Below are 20,910 nucleotides of genomic sequence, written 5' to 3'. Positions count from 1 at the left end.
CATGCGTCACACAAGCATTACGCTTCGTCAGCAAGATATCCCGCTGCAAGGATTGGGGATTGGGGTCAACCGTTGAAATGCCTGGTCAGGGTAAGGCCCGGCCTTGGGGGACTAATGCCAATTGCCGAAACGGTAAAATTACAGGGCTACGTGTGGTACATGTATGGCGGAGCCTGGCTCCCTGGTTCTCTGGCTACCCCGCACTTATGCGCGCCAGTGGATCGCAGACCTTACCTCCAATCGGAAAAAAAAGCATCACGGGACTTCCCCACTCTGTGCGAGGGTGGCTTCTCCACCACCGCCCTTTGTCGTTTGCTTCGACTCGAAGGGATGTGGGTTAGGTTATATGCTTCCATTCGCCCAACTGGGCCATCGCGAAAGTGGAGGGGGTATAAAGAACGAAAAAATAACTTGCCGTGGCCACACCCCACGGGTACTGGGCAGATTGAGATTAGTTCAGCGGAGGATCTACAAAGCGCAGTCTGTATATGAAGCTGTCTATTCAGGAGGACCCACTGGCCCAATGGGCGTTTGAGCTGCCGGCCGGCGTAGTCAAGGCATTCAATCAGGCCGGCTACACCGAATTGGCCCCGCACTTGCACGAAATCCTCATCTTCCTCGCGGTGTACTCGGGCATCTACACTCTGAGCTCGGTTGTGACCCCCGCGGTGTATCCAGCCTACCGCAAACTGTCGAAACGGAACCAGGTGAACTTCGACATGCACGTAACGTCGCAAGTCCAGGCCATTGTGCTGTGTGCGTTTGCTTGGATAATATTTTTCGACCCGGACTTGACCAGCCTGACGTCGCATACCCCGTTCAGCTCTATGGCGATTTCGTCCGCCGTCGGGTACTTTCTGTGGGACCTGTACGTGTCTATCAAGTATGTGAACATGTTTGGCATGCCGTTTTTGGCGCACGCCGCTGCCGCGTTGTTTACGTTCTTCGAGGCGCTGCGGCCGTTCTTGCACAACTACGCCGCGCCGTTTATGCTGTATGAAATGTCGACACCCTTTGTCAATAACCACTGGTTTGCTTCTCATGTTCCGGGGATGATCTCTCCGGAGCTGCAAAAGATCAACGGCCTCTGTCTGCTGGCAATGTTTTTCATCTTCCGCATCGTCCTTGGCTCCTACTTTGGAATCAAGCTGTTTACCGAAGCGTTTACCAATCCTCCGGTGGGAGTGCCCAGTTGGTCTCTATACGCGGTTCTGACGACGTACTCCCTGCTATCTGCTTTGAACTTTTTCTGGTTCTCAAAGATGATCAGGCTAGCGGCAAAGGCCATGAGACAGTCTAAACGTAAATCAGATTAAGTAGCGCAGCACCGGTCAGTTGTTAGGTGCGCTGTTTAGCTCGTCTATGTGATCTATAACGTCCCAACTTTTTCAGGAGATAAGGTTTTGGGCCTCAGCGTAAGCCGGCCGATCCAGGCTGTGCAGGGCCACCTTAATGTCGGTTTGAATGTCCTCGATGAGCGCGTCGACAGAGTCGTAAGACTGCTCGTTGCGAATGAATCCCAAAACCACAATTTTAATGGCGGCTCCGTAGAAGGAGTCGGGGAACTGGTGGATGATATGGACTTCGGCACTCTTCTGTTTATTGTCATAGAACGGGTTCCAGCCAATCGACATGACCATTGGGAAGCAGGTGCCGGCCAGAGGGCCCAGCTTTGATCCGTAGTTGACGTCGATCTTGCGTTCCCGCTGCTTGGCCTGTTCGACCCACTCGGGAACCGTCGCAGGCTCTCTTGCCTGGTCAACCACTGCCCAGCCGTAGTAGACGCCGGTATCCAGCTTTGCTAGGAGACCCGGCGGGATATTTGCCGTCGGACACCCCAGCTCAGCAGAACCACGCCCAAATCCCGCCTCGACTGTCGTTTCTACCACCACTGGGAATGGGGTTCCAACCTGATCAGGTCCTACGATCAGCGGCCTGGTCATGTTCAGATTAGTAAATGGCGTTCGGGGCTTCGTGCTCCAAGCCTACTTGGCGGTGCTGGACCCTTCCCGTCGGCTTTTTGCCTGGAAACTGTGCTAGTGGCCCCTGGTTTCAAAAAGTTTGCATCACTGCGGCACCAGCCCGCTGTTCCCGTGCGAGAATCCAAATCGCATCTCTGGGTGGTTTTCCCGTATGCCCATGGCCCCAAGCACGCGAGCCCGCCAAAACAGGAAATGGCTTAGGGTTCGCTTGCTTGGTGCATTATACTGTCTACTAGTTTTGTTCTGGGAGGTGGCCAGTCTAGGAAAGTTTGCTTTTAAAACCCCAAAGTTGCAGAGGGACTCTTTAGTTTCCTCCATTGTCGACCCAGCCGAGCGCCACTATTTTATCACCGTTCTCGAGTACCCAAACACGCCTCTGCCAGCCCACCGCCATCCCGTATACCTGTCCGTCTAAACTATGCTCAAAATTATCCATCACTGGTGGTTGGCCGTTCTCTCCGCTATTGTATGGTGGGGTATGCTCATTGCTCTTTTAGCGTGCTGGGCAGCCCAAGGACACCCAGTCTATTCCTGGATCACTGACCGAAACAAGACGATTCTGTTTATTTCCGACGTTGCTGCAACTAACCTACAGCCCATTTTCATCTCCTGCTCAGCGGTCCAGGGTCTCCTTTTCGTGCTGGCTCTGGCTTCCGAGCGACTGCTCCGCCACAATGGCCGCCTACTGCCTAACAATCGCCGTCGCGAGAAATGGTGTTCGATTTGTGCGATCGTTTGCGCCTTTGTCGGCCAGCTCGGTATTTTGTTTGTCTCCATTTTCAACACCCGCTACTTTAGTAGCACGCATTCGGATTTTTTGGTGGTGTTTATTGTGTTTGTTGGTGTTTCGAGTCTTTTTTCAATCTACGAGTACTTTTACTTGGACAAACACTACCGCGACTACCTCTCAATACGGTGGTCGCTTGGAATCAAGTGCACTTGGTTTATCACCGAACTGGCCCTGGCAATTGCCTTTGCCTCAACCCACAACAAGCATGTCAATGTTTCCGCGGTGCTCGAGTGGCTCGTCTCGTTCGTGTACCCGTTTTACACGCTGATTATTGCCTACGATCTTTGGCCTGCTCACAAAACTGCCAAAGGCACCTATTTGAACAAATCTTATCCTGATCCCTTCAGTCAAACGCTGCCTGACGAGATGCCTATCAAAGAGGCTTACGACGCTTGAATAAGAATAAACGATATATTACTAGAAAACAAACACTAGACTACACTTAGATGTCCTCCTTAAACATCCCCTCGTCAGATTTGACATTACTAGACTCGAAGCCGGCGAATTTGTCCTCTTTGGGGCTCTGAACGTTGGGCTTTTCGCTTGCGACATTCTCATCAGGCTTGGCGCCGTTCTCTTTTGCGGCCTCTTCGGCAACCTCCTTAGCCTCGGTCTCGACATCAGCTGTAGCCTTGTTCTCGACTTCATCCTTGGTATCAGCTTCAACATCGCCCTTTGCCTCAGTCTCATTGTCAGCCTTATCAGCTTCAGCCTTGGTCTCAACTTCAGCGTCAGCCTTGGTCTCAGCTTCAGCGTCAGCCTTGGTCTCAGCTTCAGCGTCAGCCTTGGCCTTAGCTTCAGCTTCTTCAGCTTCAGCTTTAGCCTTAGCCTCAGCTTCAGCTTCTGCCTTAGCCTTAGCCTCAGCTTCTTCAGCCTCAGCCTTAGCCTTGGCCTCAGCTTCAGCCTTAGCCTTAGCCTCAGCTTCTTCAGCCTCAGCCTTAGCCTTGGCCTCAGCTTCAGCCTCAGCCTTAGCCTTAGCCCTGGCCTCGGCCTTCTCAGCTACAACCTTGTTGAGCTCGTGATACTTAGACTTGGCCTCGCGGTGACGTGACACGGCCCCAAGCATTTCCTCCTTGGCCCGCTCTTCAGCAGCAGTGGCATCCTTGAGCTTCTCCTCAGCCTCTTCAATTTCCTTGTTCAAGTCGGCCTTTTCCTCTTCAGCAGCGTCTTCGGGAACCTCCTCGAGCTTCTTCTTGAGGGACTCGACCAGTGCCTCGGATTCGCGGCGAACATCACCAGCATTCTCGACAACTTTTTCATAAGACTGGCGGTCAATCTTCAAGCGACGAGCTTCTAACTTGTAATCAGCCAGCTGCTTATTATCAGCCTCGGTTTCAGCGTCGTCAACCTCCTCAACTGCAGTAGGCTTAATCTTCTCACGCGCCTCAGGCTTCTCGGGACGTTCTACGAAAGGAGAGCTGGGCTTAGTGGGTACACCACCGACGGCGGCGCCAGCAGCCGCACCGCCAGCAGCTGCACCAGTCAAAGCAGTTGTGAACCATTTTTTGAATCGAGATCCACTAGAACCTTTAGCGGAAGCCTTCTTGGGAGATGCAGCAGAAACTGTGCGGGTAGGAGGAGCAAGATCCTGGGCATCGCTGACGGGATTAGCGGTGCTGGCAATTGCAGAAGTGCCACCAACATCAGGAGAAGCCGCAGCAGGAGCAGCAGCGGCAGTAGCATCAGCATCAGCGGCAGCAGCAGCAGGAGCGGAAGCATTGGCAGCAGCACTAGTGGAAACAGGATTAGCCAGCGCCTCTGGAGCGGCTGAAACAGCGGCAGGTACACTAGCAGCTACGGGGACGGAGGCAGCAGATAAACGTTTGGCAGCCTTGGCCTGAGTGCGAGCCTCAGATTCCAAGCGACGCTGAATAGCACGCTCCTCGGCCTCGGCTCTACGGGCGGCTGCGCGCTCTTCAGCCTCTGCACGGAGTTTTTCCTTCTGTTCCATCTGGATGCGGCGTTGTTCTTCACGCTCTTTCATCTTGGCTTCTTTGACGGCAGCAGCTTGTTGGCGCTTTTCCTCCTTGGCTGCGGCACGTTCGCCACGCATCTTCTCCTGAGCAACCAACCGGGCATTCAGCGTCTCACGACGGACCTGCTCACGTTCCTCATGTTCCTTGCGACGAGCTTGCTCTTTCTTTTCGCGCTCCTCGTCCTGGATGCGACGTTCCTCAGCAAGGCGTTCTGCCTCAATACGGTCGGCTTCGCGTTTCTCAGCGGCGACCTCGGTGACCTCATCGAGAGTGGGCTGAACGTTGCGACGAGCAATGTCGTCAATCTCCTCCTGGGTCATGAAAAGACCACCACCGACATTGACTTTACCGAGGTGAACCGTGCGCTTCTGGTAGTTTTCAGAAGCCAGGGCAAATGCCTTTCGCTGGGCCTCGAGGGTGCCGCCAATAGACTTGTCGGCGACGTCCTTGTTGATGGCAGCGAGCTGAGATTTAACATTACGGTCGGCAATTGACACAAGACTCAACACGTCCTGTCGCTGCCAGTACTGCTGCTCGCCCAAATAGTCGAGCATTTTCGGGTCTTCGGGAGGGGGTTGGTTAACGGCGTTTGCTCCCTTGAAAGCAAGCCGGTCGCGAGTGAGGTCTAGGTACACGTTAGAGAGGGTCTTTCGGGCCCGCTCGCGAGCCAGACTTTCGATCTTGACAATGTCCATGCGCTCCAGCTGCTCGTTGGTACCGCCCTGCTTGAGCGCGGCAGCACTGCTTTGTTCAGCGAGCCGCTCATCTTCCTTGCGCAGAGTACTAGTCTGGTTGATACGGGTAGCCGCCAGATGAGCCCACTCACCAGCAGGCTCTTTGAGGCGGTTGGTGAACTCGTAGCCGTCTTTGAGGTACTTGGCGCCGTACTCCTCGCCAGTGGTCTCAGCCGCCTGCAGGGCCGCCTTGGAAGCGGACTTGGACAATGGGGCCGGCTCATGGTGCGGGATCTTGGTGTGTTCTTTAGACTTGAGTGCGGCAGTCGCGGCGTCGGCTGAGAGCGTGGGCTGCCAGATTTTGGGGCTGTTGTCCGTTTTGTTGGCCAACGCAGAGGCCTTGAGCGCAGTGGGGGACTCCTCCGGGTGCCACAGCTTGGGCATCAAGTCGGCCTGAGTGGCTAGGATGGCAGAAGACAGCGAAGACTCCTTGGAAATACCAATCACGGGGTCGCTAGGTAGAGCATAGTTGTGGGTTGCGATGCGTCGTCGATAAGCCGCCATGGCGGCCTCAGACATGTCCACCTTTTTGCCAGGGGCATTCGAACTAATTGAACTGGTCATCGTACAGTTAATAAATTCACTAAACACGAGCCTCTAAAAGCTGTAATTTCGCAAACTGCCAAACGGTACGGGATCACTTGCAATGGGGAGACAAGGTGGTTGGACTTCTAAAGACCCCCTTCTGATTAAGCAACCTTGCGAATTCCTGCACACTTAGCTTGGCTGCATACGTCATGCCGCAGAATAGCGACTCATTTTAGGTTCAATCATAACAATCCCCCTGGCGGAGGAGGGGCAGCTAGGTGGGGCAGCCAAGCCGCCACCAGAAAAATAAGCGTCAGGGACAGTTTTACCAAGACGTAGCAAACAGGTTATTTATAGCCCCCGGGAAGGCAAAGCTGATTCACCCTGTGGAGACCAAACAAGATCATGCAGGCACATCAAAAGTGCAAGGCTAATAGACGGGGTGTTGGGCCAAGCAACCATTAGCGATGGGCGGAGGTCACGCTTGCGTCGTTCCGAAGTTACCCGGCGCTTGTGGAGGGATCTCTGTGGGTGCAATTTCTTAGATAAGCCAAGCCGCTGTGGTTATCACCCTTACCCTAGGGTGTGGCCTCATGTCTATGAGGGGGGTGTGAGTAGTCTCCAAAGCGCTGGTTAATAAATGTACTGTCGGGAGTGGGCAGTACATTACCGCATCTGAATCGACCGATCTGCTCTAGACATATGCATTGCGTTTATTTTTGCAACTGGAGTATATATGATAGGGGGTATAGCCCAGATAAGTTGCCAGTGACGAAAGTGACCCATATACTTTATGCGTTTGCAAAAACTCACCCCCAAACGGGCACAGTGAGTTTGTCGGACCCTTGGGCAGATGTTGAGAAGCCTATGCCGCTGGGCGGAAAGGGGTGTCTAGGCGAGCTGTATATCTTGAAAAAACAGAACCGCAATTTGCGCGTTCTGCTTTCAATCGGCGGATGGTCTTATAGAGCCGACCTAACGAGTGCATTCGCAACTCGGGAGGGCCGCAACGAATTCGCCCGTTCCGCGGTCGAGCTCGTAAAAACCCACTGGCTCGACGGACTCGATGTCGACTGGGAGTACCCTGAAAACGCTGAACAAGCTCAGCAGTACGTGGAAGTTCTCAAACTAATCCGTCAAGGTCTGAACGAGCTTGCCCTGCAGTCTCATTTGCCCACCTCGTTCTTCGATCTCACTGTTGCAGTCCCTGCAGGCGCCGCACAGAGAGAGGTGCTTGACATCCCAGCAATGAGCAAACACCTCACATTTTGGAATCTTATGTCCTACGACCTTTCTGGAGCGTGGTATCCGGTAGTAGCCCACCATGCCAACTTGTTCGGGGGCGCCGACAATGTCACTAACGCGGTCAACCACTACATAACCCACGGCGTGCCACACGACCGCCTCGTCTTAGGCATGCCTCTGTATGGCAGATCCTTTGCTAAAACACAGGGTCTCAACCACAAATTTAAAGGTACTCTGCCAGGACGCTTTGAACAAGGCGTGCATGACTTGAAAGAGCTGCCCATACCGGGCACTACCGAAATGGTCGATCGCCGTCAAGTCGCTGCCTTCTGCAAGGGGCCCGATTTTTTCGTCACTTATGATAACGCAGAAACATTCAGATCCAAAGCTGTGTTTGCCAAGGAGCACAACCTTGGAGGCGGTATGTGGTGGGAGGCCTCGGGTGACCGCCCTGGCCGCCTTTCGGGCATCAGCGCGTTCGTCGATGAATTCGGTTGCGGAGCTCTTAAACCCAACTGGATCAATCCTCACTAAAATCGAAAACGTAATTCTAATACAAAAATCATACTACTTGGTACACACCGTCTCGTTTTTACATACTTTTACCTTCAATTGCAATCTCTCAAACCGCTGACATTCACCTCCCTCTCCGCTTAGCCCACTGCTTAGTAGTAGGCTAGGCACGTGGGGGGTTTCTGGCTTCTACAACGCATCTCGCAGTTCTTGCATAAGAAGCTATGAAGTTTGGTAAATACCTTGCCAAACGACACTTGGATTTACCAGAGTATGCCAATTACTTTATTGACTACAAGGCTCTGAAGAAACTCATCAAACGGCTTGCTGCGCCAGACCCGCAGCAGGGCGAACAGAGTCGTGAGTTTGCCTACAAACGATTGCAAGAGAACAAGGCGACGTTTTTTTTCCAGCTGGAGCGCGAGCTTGAGAAGGTCCAAAATTACTACGAAAAAAAGGAGAGCGAGCTCGAGGCTCGAATCGCAAGGCTCGAGCTCAAAAAGACCGCCGCCGCTCAGTCGGGCGCTCTCAGCAAAAACTCTGTGGCTTACATTTCTCTTTATGAAGGGCTGCAGCGGTTCAGGCGTGACCTGGAGCGGCTCGAGCAGTTTATCGAACTGAATGGGACCGGATTCTACAAAGTGCTCAAGAAATGGGACAAGCGCTCGCGCTCCCACCTCAAGGAGCTGTACCTGGCCCGGGCCGTTGAGGTTCAGCCCATGTTTCACCGCGAAAAGATGTCTGCGCTCTCAGATAAGGTCAATCAGTACTTTTTGGAGCTCGAGGCGCTGGCGTCAGGGTCGGATCAAGTTGTGTTTGAGCCTAATCAGGCGTCGCAGGAGGCAAGCCGAGACCGGGATCTTTGTTACGAGTTTATCAAGTTTGCCCAAACGTATTCTCGCCAGGAACCTGATTCCCAAGGCCAGATGGACGAGTGGATTTCACAGCTGACCCGTTCTGATGACGCAAAGAAGCAAATCACATCGGCATTCCTAATGGCCATGCCCACAAAGGCCCGTGACGATGCGTTGCTGGCACTTATAGAAACCAGGAATGTCGATATGTCTGCCGTTGATGAGATCGCGGGCCGGAACTGCCTGCATCTTGCTGCAAGCACGGACGGTCGCGAAAAGATCGTTGCCCTGGCCCTCAAACAAAATGTCAACGCTTCATTGCAGGATGTCTATGGCAGAACCCCTTTGCATTACGCTGCGACCTATGGAAGACGTGATTTCCTGAATATGTTCTTGGCGGCTGGTGTCGACGTAAACACTTTTGACCATGATAACTACTCAGCTCTTCATTATTCTATTTTCAACAACTTCAGCGGCATCACAGAAGACCTTGTAAACGCCGGTGCATCCACTGAAGGAGACTCTGAGCGCAATTATATTCCTCTGAATTTTGCTTGTCAATACGGAGCCTTTGGTGCAGTCAAGATACTGCTTGCCAAACAGCAAAACGGCAGTATGGTTCCCGATGCCGAAGGGTTGTATCCCATTCACATTGTTGCAAGAGCTGGCTTTGCAAATATCGTACCCCTTTTAGTCGATGCTGGAGCAGACGTTAATCAACTCGACAAGTTAAATGGATGGACTGCCCTCATGTATGCGGCCTCAGAGGGTCACGTTAATGCTGTGAATACCCTGCTAGATGCCAAAGCAGACTGGAGAATTTTGGACGAAAAGGGTTATAGTGCATTGTTTTACGCTACCTTTGAGGGTCGTCCGGCTTCAATGCGTCGTTTGATCAAGGAACTTCCCGCTGACACTGTTGATATTTCCGCCGACAACTCAGCGCTAATAACCCAACCCCAATCTGATACCGGCGAGCTAGTTGATCCTCTGGACGAAATGGATTTGACAGATGACCCAGCACTTGATCTCGATGGAATCCCCAGTCTCGCTCTTCCTCCTCCGATCATGCCGCTGCAACGCTACGGCCACAACTTTCTGGATTCAAAGAAGACAATTCTGCAGCTCACATTTGCACCCGCTACGTCAAGCTCAGCGTCTGAACCTTCTTCCAACCAGCCTACAAAGTTTACAGAGAATCGCAAGTTCTTGTCTGTTGGCCGTATGACAGTTTCCACATCAGGCACTCGTGATTCTATCCCGCGAAATGTGGCACTACCTTTGCAGGATAGCGAGTGTGTATTGACCTTCCAAATCGAAAATATCGACAAGTTCTCAATTGACTTTGAGGTTTTCCCTATGTTCGGTACCCGACTTCTCGCCAAGACGACCGCATTACCCTCCACATTCGCCGGCAGCGACAACACCTTGAACGAGGCTAAACTGCCAATGATGGATGTACTTTTGCGACCAGTTGGTGAGCTTGATTTCAATTTCCTTGTTGTGAAGCCGTATGCAGGCAAACCTTTGGAGATCGCCAAGTATGAAACGTATTGGAAATCGACTACCTATGTTGATGCAGAATCGAAATTGTCTATTGTTACCGCCTCTTCGTTGGTGGGAACTTACCATAATGCCAAGGTTGTTCTTACTCGTGATCTTGTTCCCGTGGTTATGGATGTGTACATCGACTGCCAGGGAGTGAAACTTGGGGTTCCGATTTTGACTCTTGAAGAAGTCCGCAAGGTGAGCCCGCGGCCGGTTGAAACGCTTGCCGAGGTTCTGGCTCGTAGCGATGACTATCGCAAACTTGATTTGATTATTCCTTACCCCACGATTGTCGAACAGGAACACTCTGTGATTCAGTGGCCTGGTATCAATGAATACGCAGACAGAATCCTTCATGTTGTATTTGATTATGCGCGGGAGATGCGATCGCAAGACAAAAAGACGCGGTCAATAATGTTCTCGTCTCCCAACCCCGGTCTTTGTGCAGTGATTAACTGGAAACAACCGAACTACCCCGTCCTTTTCCGAGCACAGGCTCTTCACACCAGCGACATCTTCACTTCCGCCAATAGCTTTGTTGCGTCTGACTGCCCCGTGAACGAGGCTCGCGTCAGTCTGTCTATCAAAGAGGCCGCACACTTTGCTGCGACCAACAATCTCATGGGTGTTATTGTATCCGCAGACGTTCTTAAACTTGTTCCTGCCGCTATAACTGCCACAAGAATGCAAGGACTAGTGCTAGTTGCTAGTTCTGAAGGCGACGTGACGGTCGAAGGTTGCGATGGAGTAGAAACAAAGGCCACCTTACATTTTAAAACTCAAGCTGTATAAAGAAGTAAAATAAATATGAATATCCATCTATGCCAGTTCGTAGTCGTCGACCTTATTGTGATATTCGGCGATTTTGCGTTTGATTTTAGATCCATCGACCCACGTCAAAAAGTCTTCCATGTCTGTGGTAACCAGCAGGGCCGGATCGGTGACAAGCTGCGGGCCGATACGGACATGGCCCTGTTCGACCATTTTGGTGGCGTCCTGGACGTTAGGCACCATGTGCAGACGGGCCATCACCACCGGCAGTCTTCGTCTGCAGAAAGCGGCCACAGAAATCTTCTCCAGATCGGACACTTTGGGACGCTTGATACCGAAAATACCCATCTGTGCGAGTTTTTCTAGCAGCATCTCTTCGTGCCGCAATCTAACGGGGTCCTGAGGAGGTAGTTGGGCCAGCTTGTGTGCCAACTGACGAATGTTTCCGCAGACTTTGTTATACTTTTGGTAGTCGCCTCTGTTTTGCACATGGTACATCCGCATTACCTGGGCATCACGGTGTCCCTGATCTTCGTTCCAGTCGAGAAAATCGACTTTTTTCAGCAACTTCTTTTCATGATGCTTCAATTGACGGCCCATGGTTGATTCAAGATTTTTTTTATTTGATTAAGTAATTTTTTATTTTGGACCTCCACCAGGTGTGCCCACGTGACTTGTACGACGTCGCGAACTGTGTGTGGGGTGGGCTTTTGTGCGACCAAAAAAATAAAAAAAAACCATAAAGGAAACGTCTCTGAACGGTGAAGATAAGAGGCAAACAATTCTCCGCCGAAAATTCGCCGAGTGTTGCCAACCGCTCAAATGTGGGATTTCGCTTGTATATCGATTATATTCAACTAAATCTTCACATGTCTAATCCATATGACTCATAGCCTACATCTGTTGCAACAATGCGATGTGAGGCACCTTTAGCCACTAGTAAAAATTAAGACCCCTCTCCCATTCACCAGCAAGAGCCTGCTAGAAATCGGCTGGCTAGTTGTTAGTCATCCAATCCTTTCTCCCATTCATCTCGCACCTATGGAGTCGATATTGGACTTTAGCAAGGAGCTCGACGTCGGTCTACTGGACCAGGTTGTCGAGCAGTTCTATGGTGGTAGGGGCAGTGCTGTTGAGCGGAAGCAAGCCGACGAAGTCCTGAAAAAGTTTCAGGATCACCAAGATGCGTGGGTACGTGCCGGAGACATTCTCTCAAAGGCGCAGAGTCCTCACTCGAAATACCTAGCGCTCGCGATTCTGGACAAACTTATTCGTCACCGTTGGAAGGGCCTGTCGCTAGACCAGCGCAAAGGAATCCGTAATTTTGTTGCCACGATGTGCGTGGAATGGAGCAATGATCCAGCCATGTTTACCTCCCAGAAGGCTTTGCTGGCAAAGGCCGATCTCACTCTTGTTCAGATCCTCAAACAGGAGTGGCCCAAGAATTGGCCTCAGTTTATCCCGGAAATCGTTCAATCGAGCCGGAGTGGTCTGGAGATTTGTGAAAACAACATGACCATTCTGAGGTTGCTTTCCGAGGAAGTGTTTGACTATTCTGCCGAGCAAATGACCCAGGCTAAAATCAGCAATCTTAAATCACAGCTTGGTGAGGAATTCGGCCAAATTTTCCAGCTTTGTCTGGAAGTCCTGGAAAAGGCTTCTCGCCCATCTCTTATCGAGGCTACCCTACGCGCTCTCCACCGTTACCTTAGTTGGATTCCGCTAAAGTATGTCTTCGGGACAGAAGTAATTGAGCTTCTCGTCACAAAATTCCTCACTCCGTTCGAGACTCGCAATATCACGCTCAAGTGTTTGACAGAAATTGCTTCCCTTGAATCAGTCGAGCACGACCCGCAGTTCTATACCATGTTCGCTGCCTCAATGCAGAAGGTGTCTGAAGTTATCCCCGTGACAACAAATCTGCGAGAATTATGGCCCAATGCTACTACTGCAGACCAGGATTTTATGCAAAACCTGTCACTATTTTTGTCGATCTTCCTCAGCCATCATGTTCAGCTGATTGAGGCTCGTGATGAGGGATTGTTGCAACTCTCTCATCTTTACCTGATCAAGATTTCCGAGGTTGATGAGCGTGAGCTTTTCAAGGGCTGTCTCGACTATTGGTCTCGTCTTGTCTTAAGCTTGTTTGACGAAATCAAAACATTGGCGTACTCGGAGACCGACCCGGAAGTCCAGCAGTATCTGTTGCCAAGCTTTAATGGTGGTGGTGCTATTGACCCAGAACTACTCACAGGATATCCACTCCGCAAACACAAGTATGCCGACATTTTGTCCAAGTTGCGTGTAGTTGTGATTGAGCATATGGTCCGCCCCGAGGAGGTTTTGATTTCCGAAAACGAAGATGGTGAAATTGTGCGTGTAGTGTACCAGGAATCAGACACCATTATCTTATACAAGAGCCTGCGCGACATTCTTGTCTATTTGACTCATTTGGATGTTGTAGACACTCGCGACATCATGACGGCCAAGCTCGATCGCCAAATCGATGGGTCCGAGTGGTCTTGGAATAACCTCAACACGTTGTGTTGGGCAATTGGATCTATTTCAGGCACAATGACTGTGCAGCTGGAAAAGCACTTCCTAGTTGTTGTTATCAAGGAGCTTCTGGGGTTGACCGATCAGAAGCGGGGCAAAGATAACAAGGCCGTTGTTGCCAGTAATATCATGTACATTGTTGGTCAGTACCCGCGCTTTTTGCGTGCTCACTGGAAGTTCCTCAAAACTGTTGTCAATAAGCTGTTTGAGTTCATGCATGAGACCCATGAGGGTGTTCAAGACATGGCTTGTGATACTTTTATCAAAATCACCGAAAAGTGCAAGTCGCACTTTGTCGAGATCAAACCAGACGAGAGTGAACCTTTCATTGATGATATTATTCGCAACATTGAGAACCATACGATGGATTTGGCACCTCATCAGGTGCAGGTGTTTTACGAGGCGTGTGGGCACATTGTGAGTGCTCAGCGCAACACGCAAGCTCAAGACCACCTTCTGGACCAGCTCATGGTTCTGCCAAACGCCGGCTGGAACGGCATGGTTCAACAAATTGCTCAGACTCCCGAGATCCTGGCCCAGAACCCTGACAGCGTCAAAATGCTGGTGGGGGTCATCAAGACCAACACTGCAGTATGCACTTCTCTTGGTGCACCGTATCTTGCGCAGCTGGCCCGGATTTTCACCGATATGCTGGGTCTCTACCAGTTTGTTTCGAAACAAATCAACAGTGCCGCGGCGGCCAACGAACAGTTTGTATTGACCCATTACTCGCGGCTGGTGCGTACGGTCAAGCGCGAGATTTTGAAATTGCTCGACACGTACTTCCGCCGAGCAACTCAGCTTGAACAAATTGCTCGCGAGATTGCTCCACCCTTGTTGGCAACTGTGCTGACCGACTACCAGGAGTCCGTCCCGCAGCTGCGGGAATCTGAGGTGTTGGCATGTGTCTCAATTTTGGTAGAAAAAGTTGGTTCGCTCGTGTCAAACGATATGGTGCTTGGTATTTTGGAGAAGGTGTTTGAGTGCACGCTTTCTATGATTGCTGGTGATATGACAGAGTACCCGGAGTTCCGAGTGGAGTTCTTCAAGTTGCTGCGCACCATCAATCAGCACTCGTTTGCCACCCTGCTCCAACTGCCTAACGAAGTGTTTGCTAACACTATCAATGCTTGTCTGTGGGCCGCCAAGCATGATAACCGCGACGTCGAAGGCGTGGGCCTGTCGTTGACTCTGGAGATCGTTCACAATGTAGTGAAGCTCAACAAGCCGGAGGTCGCCGACCAGTTCTTCCAGCAGTTTTCGAGACTCATCCTTGGTGACACATTTGGTGTACTTACCGACCCTGATCACCGCTCCGGCTTCACCATCCAAAGCGATATCTTGGCCACTTTTGTTGATCTTGCAGTCAACAACCGGATCACTATGCCGTTGTATTCTGAGGGCGACGCGCCACCCGGCACGTCTAATGCGCAGTTTTTGCGAGAGTATCTGGCCAAGTCGCTCAAGAACGCGTTCCCGCACCTGCAGGACCAGCAACTTGCTGCGTTTGTCGACGGCATGTTCAAGCTGTACCAAGACCGGGACATGTTCCGCTCGCACCTGCGCGACTTTTTGGTGCAAATCAAGGAGATCGGCGGAGACGATACCGAGTACCTGTTTACTGAGGATCGCGCCAAGCTGATCCAAGAGCAACGTGAAGAGCGACGAAAGCTGGAGATGACCGTGGGGGGCTTGGCCAAACCCAGCGATCTCGAGGACGCGGATTTATAGGAAAAAAAGAATATGTAGGAAAACAGATGTAATCGAAAGTAACGCGTATTAGGGGAAGTCAATTGAAAGTATATATATCAGATAAATAAGACACCAACTAACCGGGCAAGTTGACTAGATCGTGGAGAGCCATCTGAATAGCATGTTTAAGGGGTAGGCAATTAGCTCGACAAACGCCCACGTGAGGTTGAAGACGGGATAGATGTATACATAGATCAGCGCACCGACGCCAATAGCGATGGAAATACCCACACTAACCCTCATTTCTGGGCTAGATATGATCGCCAAAACATCTGGAGCAGGCATTCTCAGGTTGTTGAAATTGGTCAGCGAGGTTGCGCCAACCTGTAGCGGAGGGTTAGGAGGGCAATATTAAAATATTAAGAACGCAACCGCGGGGTTTTCAGTTTGTAGGGATTTAATACTAAGTTGGGTCTAGTAGTTTTGAATATAGACAGCACGAGGGGCCCGCTGGAACCCATCAGACTGTTATGTACATTATGCCTTTGGTAGCGGCTTCTTGACAGCGTCTGTGATCTTGACCAATCGACCATCTGCGCCACCGATCGAGCCGCGGACAAGAATGAGGCCGTTGTCAGCGTCGACCTCGAGAATCTGGAGGTTCTGAACAGTGCGGAAGTCGTAGCCCATGCGGCCTGCCATCTTCTTGCCGGGGAACACGCGGGCAGGGTCCGTGTTCTGACCTGTGGAACCGGCAGAACGGTGAACACCGGACGTACCGTGACTGGCAGACATACCGCCAAAGCCCCAGCGCTTCATGACACCCTGGAACCCTTTACCTTTGGTGCGGGACTTGACGTCGACGAACTGGCCCGGGATCAGATGGTCTGCCTTGAGCTCAGAGCCGAGCGGAAGAAGCCCAGACTCATCGCGGACCTGGAACTCGACCAGATGGCGCTTGGGAGCCACTTCACTTCGGGCAAAGTGTCCCAGCATAGGGCGGGTGGTATTTTTCACTTTGCGCGAACCAATGCCCAGCTGGACGGCAAAATAGCCGTGCTTGTCTGCGGTTTTCACGTCCGTGACCTGACAGCGATCAACCTCGAGCACTGTGCAGGCAAAATGCGTGCCGTCTGGCAGGTAGTATGGAACCATGCCTCTTTTGTAGGCCAGCAGGCCGACCCGGTTCCGCAGACGGCGGCGGGCATGGGCCGCAGCAGCAGACTCGAAAAGAGCCGGCGCCTCACTTTGGTAAGTGTTGACCACCGACTTGGCCGTCAGTTGGGCCATGAACCTTTTGAAAACTCGCATGGTGAGACGATGAAAAATATCGAACCGGTTTTGACAAATCCCTTCTACACCCTGACAAAGCAGGTCTTAAACCAAGAAATCTCGAGGCTGATTCGGGTGTATCGGCGGGCACATGTACATGAATATAATCATATACGCATATAGACGAACAGACATGTCGATTGAATCTGCCTTGGGTGCCAACACACCCTAGAGGCCCCCCAGCCGCCCAAAAAACCCGGTCGCCTTTGCAACTTATCTAATGCCGAAAGCCCTCTAGCTGACAACCATGTTTAGGCTGGGAAGTCGTATGATGAGAATGCGCAGCGTACCCTTGGTGCGGTTTGCGCACAGCACTCCCGTGACGCTGGAACGAGAGCTTCCGGACGTTCTTGCCTCGAGACGCAAAGGCCGCCTCGGGTTCCTTCTATTCGCCGCCACCATGGGGATCAGTTTGTACGGGATGGCCAAGTACGAGAACGCCAATTCGCCTATCGTCTCCTCGACACTCTACACTTTGAGGCGGTCCAAGCTTGCTCACGAATACATTGGTGACAATATTCGTTTCCGCTCCACTATGCCTTGGGTTACTGGCAGTGCTGGCATTGCTCAAAGCCATGTCGACTTTAGCTACATGGCTACCGGCTCCAAGCACGATGCTCTAGTGCATTTCGAGGCCACACGTATCCCCCACGAGCACCGCTTCCAAGTCATCGACTGGTCGTTCACTGTCGACGGCGAGAAGATCGATCTGATCGATGAGGATTTCCATCCCTACGTGCCCAAATCCAACGAAGAACCCGGCATGCAGCCAAGCCGCCGCTAAATACGATTAAAATCCTTTTTATGTACAGAACTAGAAAATAAATTAGCCCTTTATTTGATCTTCTTTTGCTTGAGCTTGATGGTCTCGTTGTCAATAAAAATACCTTTGCCCTTGTAGGGTTCTGGCTTTCGGAACTTGCGAATCTCAGCGGCCAGAAGCTTGACTTGCTGCTTGTCGCAGCCCTCAATAACAACCCGGTGAGGCACAGGCACCGTCACCGTCAGGTCGTCGGGCACAGGCACCTGTTTGGCGTCGCAGTAGCCCACTCGCAGACTCAGCTGCTGCTTGCCATCGCCTGTCTTTTCGAGCTGGGCACGGAACCCGGTGCCGACAAGCTTCACAATGCAAAGATGGCCCTCGGTGACCCCGATAATATTGTTTGACAGCAGCGTCCGCGTCGTCCCCCACATCGACCGCTGGTGACGCTTCTCGGGTTCCTCGACCTCGATGGTGATCTTGGCGCCGTCCTGGCCGACCTTGATGAAATCAGCAACGTCCATCAGCACCTTGCCTTTGGGACCTGTGATCTCGGCCTGCTGGGTTAAATAGATGCGAGGCTTTCCGTTGCGCTTTTTGTCGAGCTCCATGCGCATTTGACTGACCTCATCGAGAACACACGGAATCAGCTTGAGCTGGGCAGTCTCGGGCAGCAGAATAGGTGAGCTACCAATGTTCGACCGGACAATACGGTTTGTTGAAAAAAGCCGTCGACCGAGCATTTTGGTGAAAAACTCTTGGTTAGTCAGGCTTTGGAAAGGCGAATTTCAGTGCCCCGAGGTTAGGGCCCAACACAGCGCTAAGGTTGTGCAGGTTCAGTGTAACAAACATGGTTGATCTGACGCTTTACTATTTGTTGCAAACAATTATCACCTGCCGCCAGCTGTATGATCCCATATTCACTGAGTGCAAAAAATGGCGGGGCGCAGTGGTCTACGAATGCAATGATTCTCGCGCGCGCAGGTACTTGGAGAAGGCAGCCGCGCTGGCGGAATGGTACCTTGAGTCGACAGGGAATGTGTCAATTGCTCTAGTTATTTACAACAAAAGCGGCGAGCCGCAAGAGAAATGGTCTTTTGATTGCCACAAGGCCAGCGAGTTTGACGCAAAGGCGTTCCAGGCGGTAACAAACCAGATCGTGGCTGCTGCTGGGTATCTCCAGCCGTTAGACGAATCGTTCAAATTCAAGGTCCTCGCCACTGTGCCTGCCGAACTCAATCTAGCGCAGTTCAATCTCCGACTATCCAGGGACGCTCTCCCAGAGGTGAGCCCGCTCAAGCTTACCCAGATTCCTGGCATTTCAACAATATTTTATGGGATTTAATAATAGGGGTTAAGACATGGAAGATGCTAGGGTGGCCCGTAATTACCCTGACCAGCATGCTGGGGCGGTAGTGATTTACCACGGGACTTTGGTCCGAACTTGCGCTTCGGCTGTATGAACACAGACTCGTCCAGAACGGCAATACTGTTGCGGGGCGCAGGCACCGGAGGACGAGCATTTCTTTGCGAGGAGTAAGATTTTCTTCCTGCTGCATGGGGCTTGAACCCACCGCTCGATGGCACGTCTGGGAGATCCATGTAGTCTGATAAAGTCGGGACAAACACGGGGCCCGGTGATTTGTTGCCAACTTGAGGCGATGACGGCTGGGAAAACCCGAATTGATTTGAAATCGAAGACTCGGGATACACCGACGACGGAGCAGATGAAGTTGCGGGCGACGGTGGACGTTGGGGCAAAAAGTGGTTATTACTTCCCCATGGAGAGTCCAGGCTCATGTCGTAAGATGATTCGGGCGTTGGTCCTAGATGAGGGGTCGACACCATAGTAGCGACTGGCTCAGGTTCATTTGAGGATGCAGGTGTTGTCTCAGGACTGGGCAATTGACCAAAGTCGAAATCTGAGGTATTTCGCTGGGTATTTTTTTCAGGAATGGAGTCCGCGCCTTTGTGGGCGGGCTCAGGTCCTATATTCTGGGGTACATCATGCTTGGGCTCTGTATGCTGAGGCACAGGCTCGGGCTCTGTATGCTCAGGCACATGCTCGTGCTCTGTATGCTGAGGCATATGTCCAAACTCTGTATGCTCAGGCACATGCTCGGGCTCTGCATGCTGAGGCACATGCCCAAACTCTGTACGCTGAGGCACATGCTCAGGCACACTATTTTCAAGAGGAGCCCCCACAGGCTCAGGTTTCAGAGCGAGGCTTTCGGGCTCATACTGTTCTCTAGCATCAGACGCAGCATGTTCTTGAACAGCATATTCGGGTTCAGCATGTTCCCGAACAGCCTCTTCAGGCCCCCGCTCAGCGGGTTCAGCAATGACACCATGATCAGACTTGAAGACAGCATCAGACCCGGCCTCGATCCGAACATGCCCCACCTGGACATCAGACACCGCAGAATTATCAAAAGATTCGCCGGTGTACTCATTACTATCATTAATTTCACTGTCATCCGGCAAAATCTCATTCGCGAGCGCCGAATGGGCCAACGAAGTTTTTGAATCAGAAAATTGGGGGTTCAGGGCATTGGACCGGGCTGTGTGCAGCGACGCAAAGGAAACCGTAGACAAGCGGGGATCATCACTACCATCACCCTCATAACCAAAAGTGGCACGGTGGCCCACCGACAAACGCACGCTTTGTGCAGAGGTTGTCAAAGGAGGGGTTTTATTACGCGAGACCGAGGAAACTCTGCGGAAATCCGGATCTTCCAAGGCCATCGACTCTCTGTGAGTAGCGTCATAAGACAAGTCACCCTCGTCGTCGCTTTCAGACGCTAGTGACTCCAGTCCGCCGGGACTGCTGGGAACACTCGAAAGAGTATGAGTGCTGGTATAAGAGTTATGGGCACTACCCTGGTCACTCCAGGGCTGCGTAGGAAGCCGCGGCGCCTGCCACTGCATTGAGGAGGCACTGTAAGAACGAGGGGTGCGGAGCATCTCTGAGGACTGGTGGAAAGGAGAGGGGCCCAAAACAGAGGTCATTGAACGAGAGTAGCCATCGACGCTCTGCATCGAAGGATCTTTGAAGTAAGGCGTATACATAAACGAGGAAGAGTTGTCTCTGTGCACTTTGGGCCGGATGGCATACTTTTCGTCCGCAATACCAATGTGGTTTTCATACAGCGTGACGTCTCCATCGATATCGATATTCTCATGTCTTTCGTCTTCCTCACGAGATACCCGACGAGAGCGAAAGTATAGCCATACCAGAATAACCACAGTTACCGCACAGGGTACGCCTACACCAAGCCCCACGGCCAGTGGAACGACATTACTGGAAGAGTCGTCCGACGAGCCAGACGTGCGTGGGGCCAAATAACGGAACATCTAGTTTATCAACTCTTGCCGTGATCGAATCCGACGAATGACCAAACTAACTACGTCGTCGATCAGAGCTAAGATGGAAGGTATTGAGTGTCCCCCTTTTTTTATTGCTTCATACAGCTCCCTGCATTGAGCCCTTGCCCTAGTACACATGGAGCCGCCCTGTTCGCGTTAAACGGAGCGTGCCGCGAGCCGTGTGTAGGGGTAGGCAGAATAGTGCCGGCGAACTGGCCAATCCGTTAGCTTATAGATGCATGGGCTGGCTCTCAATCGATCGG

The 20,910-nt window shown here is 51.8% G+C and overlaps 13 protein-coding genes across 13 annotated transcripts; 7 read left to right on the top strand and 6 right to left on the bottom strand.

Annotated features, from left to right (window-relative positions):
• Positions 1–488: 488 nt before the first annotated feature.
• B9G98_01689 (putative TLC domain-containing protein C17A2.02c) lies at positions 489–1,316 on the top strand (the record flags this gene model as incomplete). The annotated part of the gene is made up of 1 exon (XM_024808247.1): positions 489–1,316. The coding sequence occupies one exon, from the start codon at positions 489–491 to the stop codon at positions 1,314–1,316; it is 828 nt and encodes a 275-aa protein (XP_024664015.1).
• Positions 1,317–1,388: 72 nt separating this feature from the next.
• B9G98_01688 (Riboflavin kinase) lies at positions 1,389–1,943 on the bottom strand (the record flags this gene model as incomplete). Its single annotated transcript, XM_024808246.1, has 1 exon — positions 1,389–1,943. The coding sequence occupies one exon, from the start codon at positions 1,941–1,943 to the stop codon at positions 1,389–1,391; it is 555 nt and encodes a 184-aa protein (XP_024664014.1).
• A 457-nt stretch (positions 1,944–2,400) lies between these two features.
• Positions 2,401–3,168, top strand: B9G98_01687 (Protein SFK1; the record flags this gene model as incomplete). Its single annotated transcript, XM_024808245.1, has 1 exon — positions 2,401–3,168. One exon carries the CDS (start codon positions 2,401–2,403, stop codon positions 3,166–3,168), a length of 768 nt encoding a protein of 255 aa, XP_024664013.1.
• Positions 3,169–3,214: 46 nt separating this feature from the next.
• Positions 3,215–6,046, bottom strand: B9G98_01686 (hypothetical protein; the record flags this gene model as incomplete). The annotated part of the gene is made up of 1 exon (XM_024808244.1): positions 3,215–6,046. The coding sequence occupies one exon, from the start codon at positions 6,044–6,046 to the stop codon at positions 3,215–3,217; it is 2,832 nt and encodes a 943-aa protein (XP_024664012.1).
• An 831-nt stretch (positions 6,047–6,877) lies between these two features.
• Positions 6,878–7,789, top strand: B9G98_01685 (Endochitinase B; the record flags this gene model as incomplete). Its single annotated transcript, XM_024808243.1, has 1 exon — positions 6,878–7,789. One exon carries the CDS (start codon positions 6,878–6,880, stop codon positions 7,787–7,789), a length of 912 nt encoding a protein of 303 aa, XP_024664011.1.
• Positions 7,790–7,992: 203 nt separating this feature from the next.
• B9G98_01684 (Ankyrin repeat protein nuc-2) lies at positions 7,993–10,962 on the top strand (the record flags this gene model as incomplete). The annotated part of the gene is made up of 1 exon (XM_024808242.1): positions 7,993–10,962. The coding sequence occupies one exon, from the start codon at positions 7,993–7,995 to the stop codon at positions 10,960–10,962; it is 2,970 nt and encodes a 989-aa protein (XP_024664010.1).
• Positions 10,963–10,989: 27 nt separating this feature from the next.
• Positions 10,990–11,541, bottom strand: B9G98_01683 (U3 small nucleolar ribonucleoprotein IMP3; the record flags this gene model as incomplete). The annotated part of the gene is made up of 1 exon (XM_024808241.1): positions 10,990–11,541. The coding sequence occupies one exon, from the start codon at positions 11,539–11,541 to the stop codon at positions 10,990–10,992; it is 552 nt and encodes a 183-aa protein (XP_024664009.1).
• A 441-nt stretch (positions 11,542–11,982) lies between these two features.
• B9G98_01682 (Exportin-1) lies at positions 11,983–15,228 on the top strand (the record flags this gene model as incomplete). The annotated part of the gene is made up of 1 exon (XM_024808240.1): positions 11,983–15,228. One exon carries the CDS (start codon positions 11,983–11,985, stop codon positions 15,226–15,228), a length of 3,246 nt encoding a protein of 1,081 aa, XP_024664008.1.
• Positions 15,229–15,726: 498 nt separating this feature from the next.
• B9G98_01681 (54S ribosomal protein L9, mitochondrial) lies at positions 15,727–16,500 on the bottom strand (the record flags this gene model as incomplete). The annotated part of the gene is made up of 1 exon (XM_024808239.1): positions 15,727–16,500. The coding sequence occupies one exon, from the start codon at positions 16,498–16,500 to the stop codon at positions 15,727–15,729; it is 774 nt and encodes a 257-aa protein (XP_024664007.1).
• Positions 16,501–16,768: 268 nt separating this feature from the next.
• B9G98_01680 (Cytochrome c oxidase assembly factor 1) lies at positions 16,769–17,305 on the top strand (the record flags this gene model as incomplete). Its single annotated transcript, XM_024808238.1, has 1 exon — positions 16,769–17,305. The coding sequence occupies one exon, from the start codon at positions 16,769–16,771 to the stop codon at positions 17,303–17,305; it is 537 nt and encodes a 178-aa protein (XP_024664006.1).
• Positions 17,306–17,355: 50 nt separating this feature from the next.
• B9G98_01679 (54S ribosomal protein L6, mitochondrial) lies at positions 17,356–18,024 on the bottom strand (the record flags this gene model as incomplete). The annotated part of the gene is made up of 1 exon (XM_024808237.1): positions 17,356–18,024. The coding sequence occupies one exon, from the start codon at positions 18,022–18,024 to the stop codon at positions 17,356–17,358; it is 669 nt and encodes a 222-aa protein (XP_024664005.1).
• Positions 18,025–18,131: 107 nt separating this feature from the next.
• On the top strand, positions 18,132–18,626 carry B9G98_01678 (hypothetical protein; the record flags this gene model as incomplete). Its single annotated transcript, XM_024808236.1, has 1 exon — positions 18,132–18,626. The coding sequence occupies one exon, from the start codon at positions 18,132–18,134 to the stop codon at positions 18,624–18,626; it is 495 nt and encodes a 164-aa protein (XP_024664004.1).
• Positions 18,627–18,652: 26 nt separating this feature from the next.
• On the bottom strand, positions 18,653–20,635 carry B9G98_01677 (hypothetical protein; the record flags this gene model as incomplete). Its single annotated transcript, XM_024808235.1, has 1 exon — positions 18,653–20,635. One exon carries the CDS (start codon positions 20,633–20,635, stop codon positions 18,653–18,655), a length of 1,983 nt encoding a protein of 660 aa, XP_024664003.1.
• Between the last annotated feature and the right edge of the window lie 275 nt (positions 20,636–20,910).

Source organism: Wickerhamiella sorbophila, assembly GCF_002251995.1.
Source record: "Wickerhamiella sorbophila strain DS02 chromosome Unknown contig1, whole genome shotgun sequence".
Lineage (NCBI taxonomy): Eukaryota > Fungi > Ascomycota > Dipodascomycetes > Dipodascales > Trichomonascaceae > Wickerhamiella > Wickerhamiella sorbophila.
The sequence above is the reverse complement of the archived record's forward strand: the minus strand, read 5'-3'. Positions and strand labels throughout refer to the sequence as shown.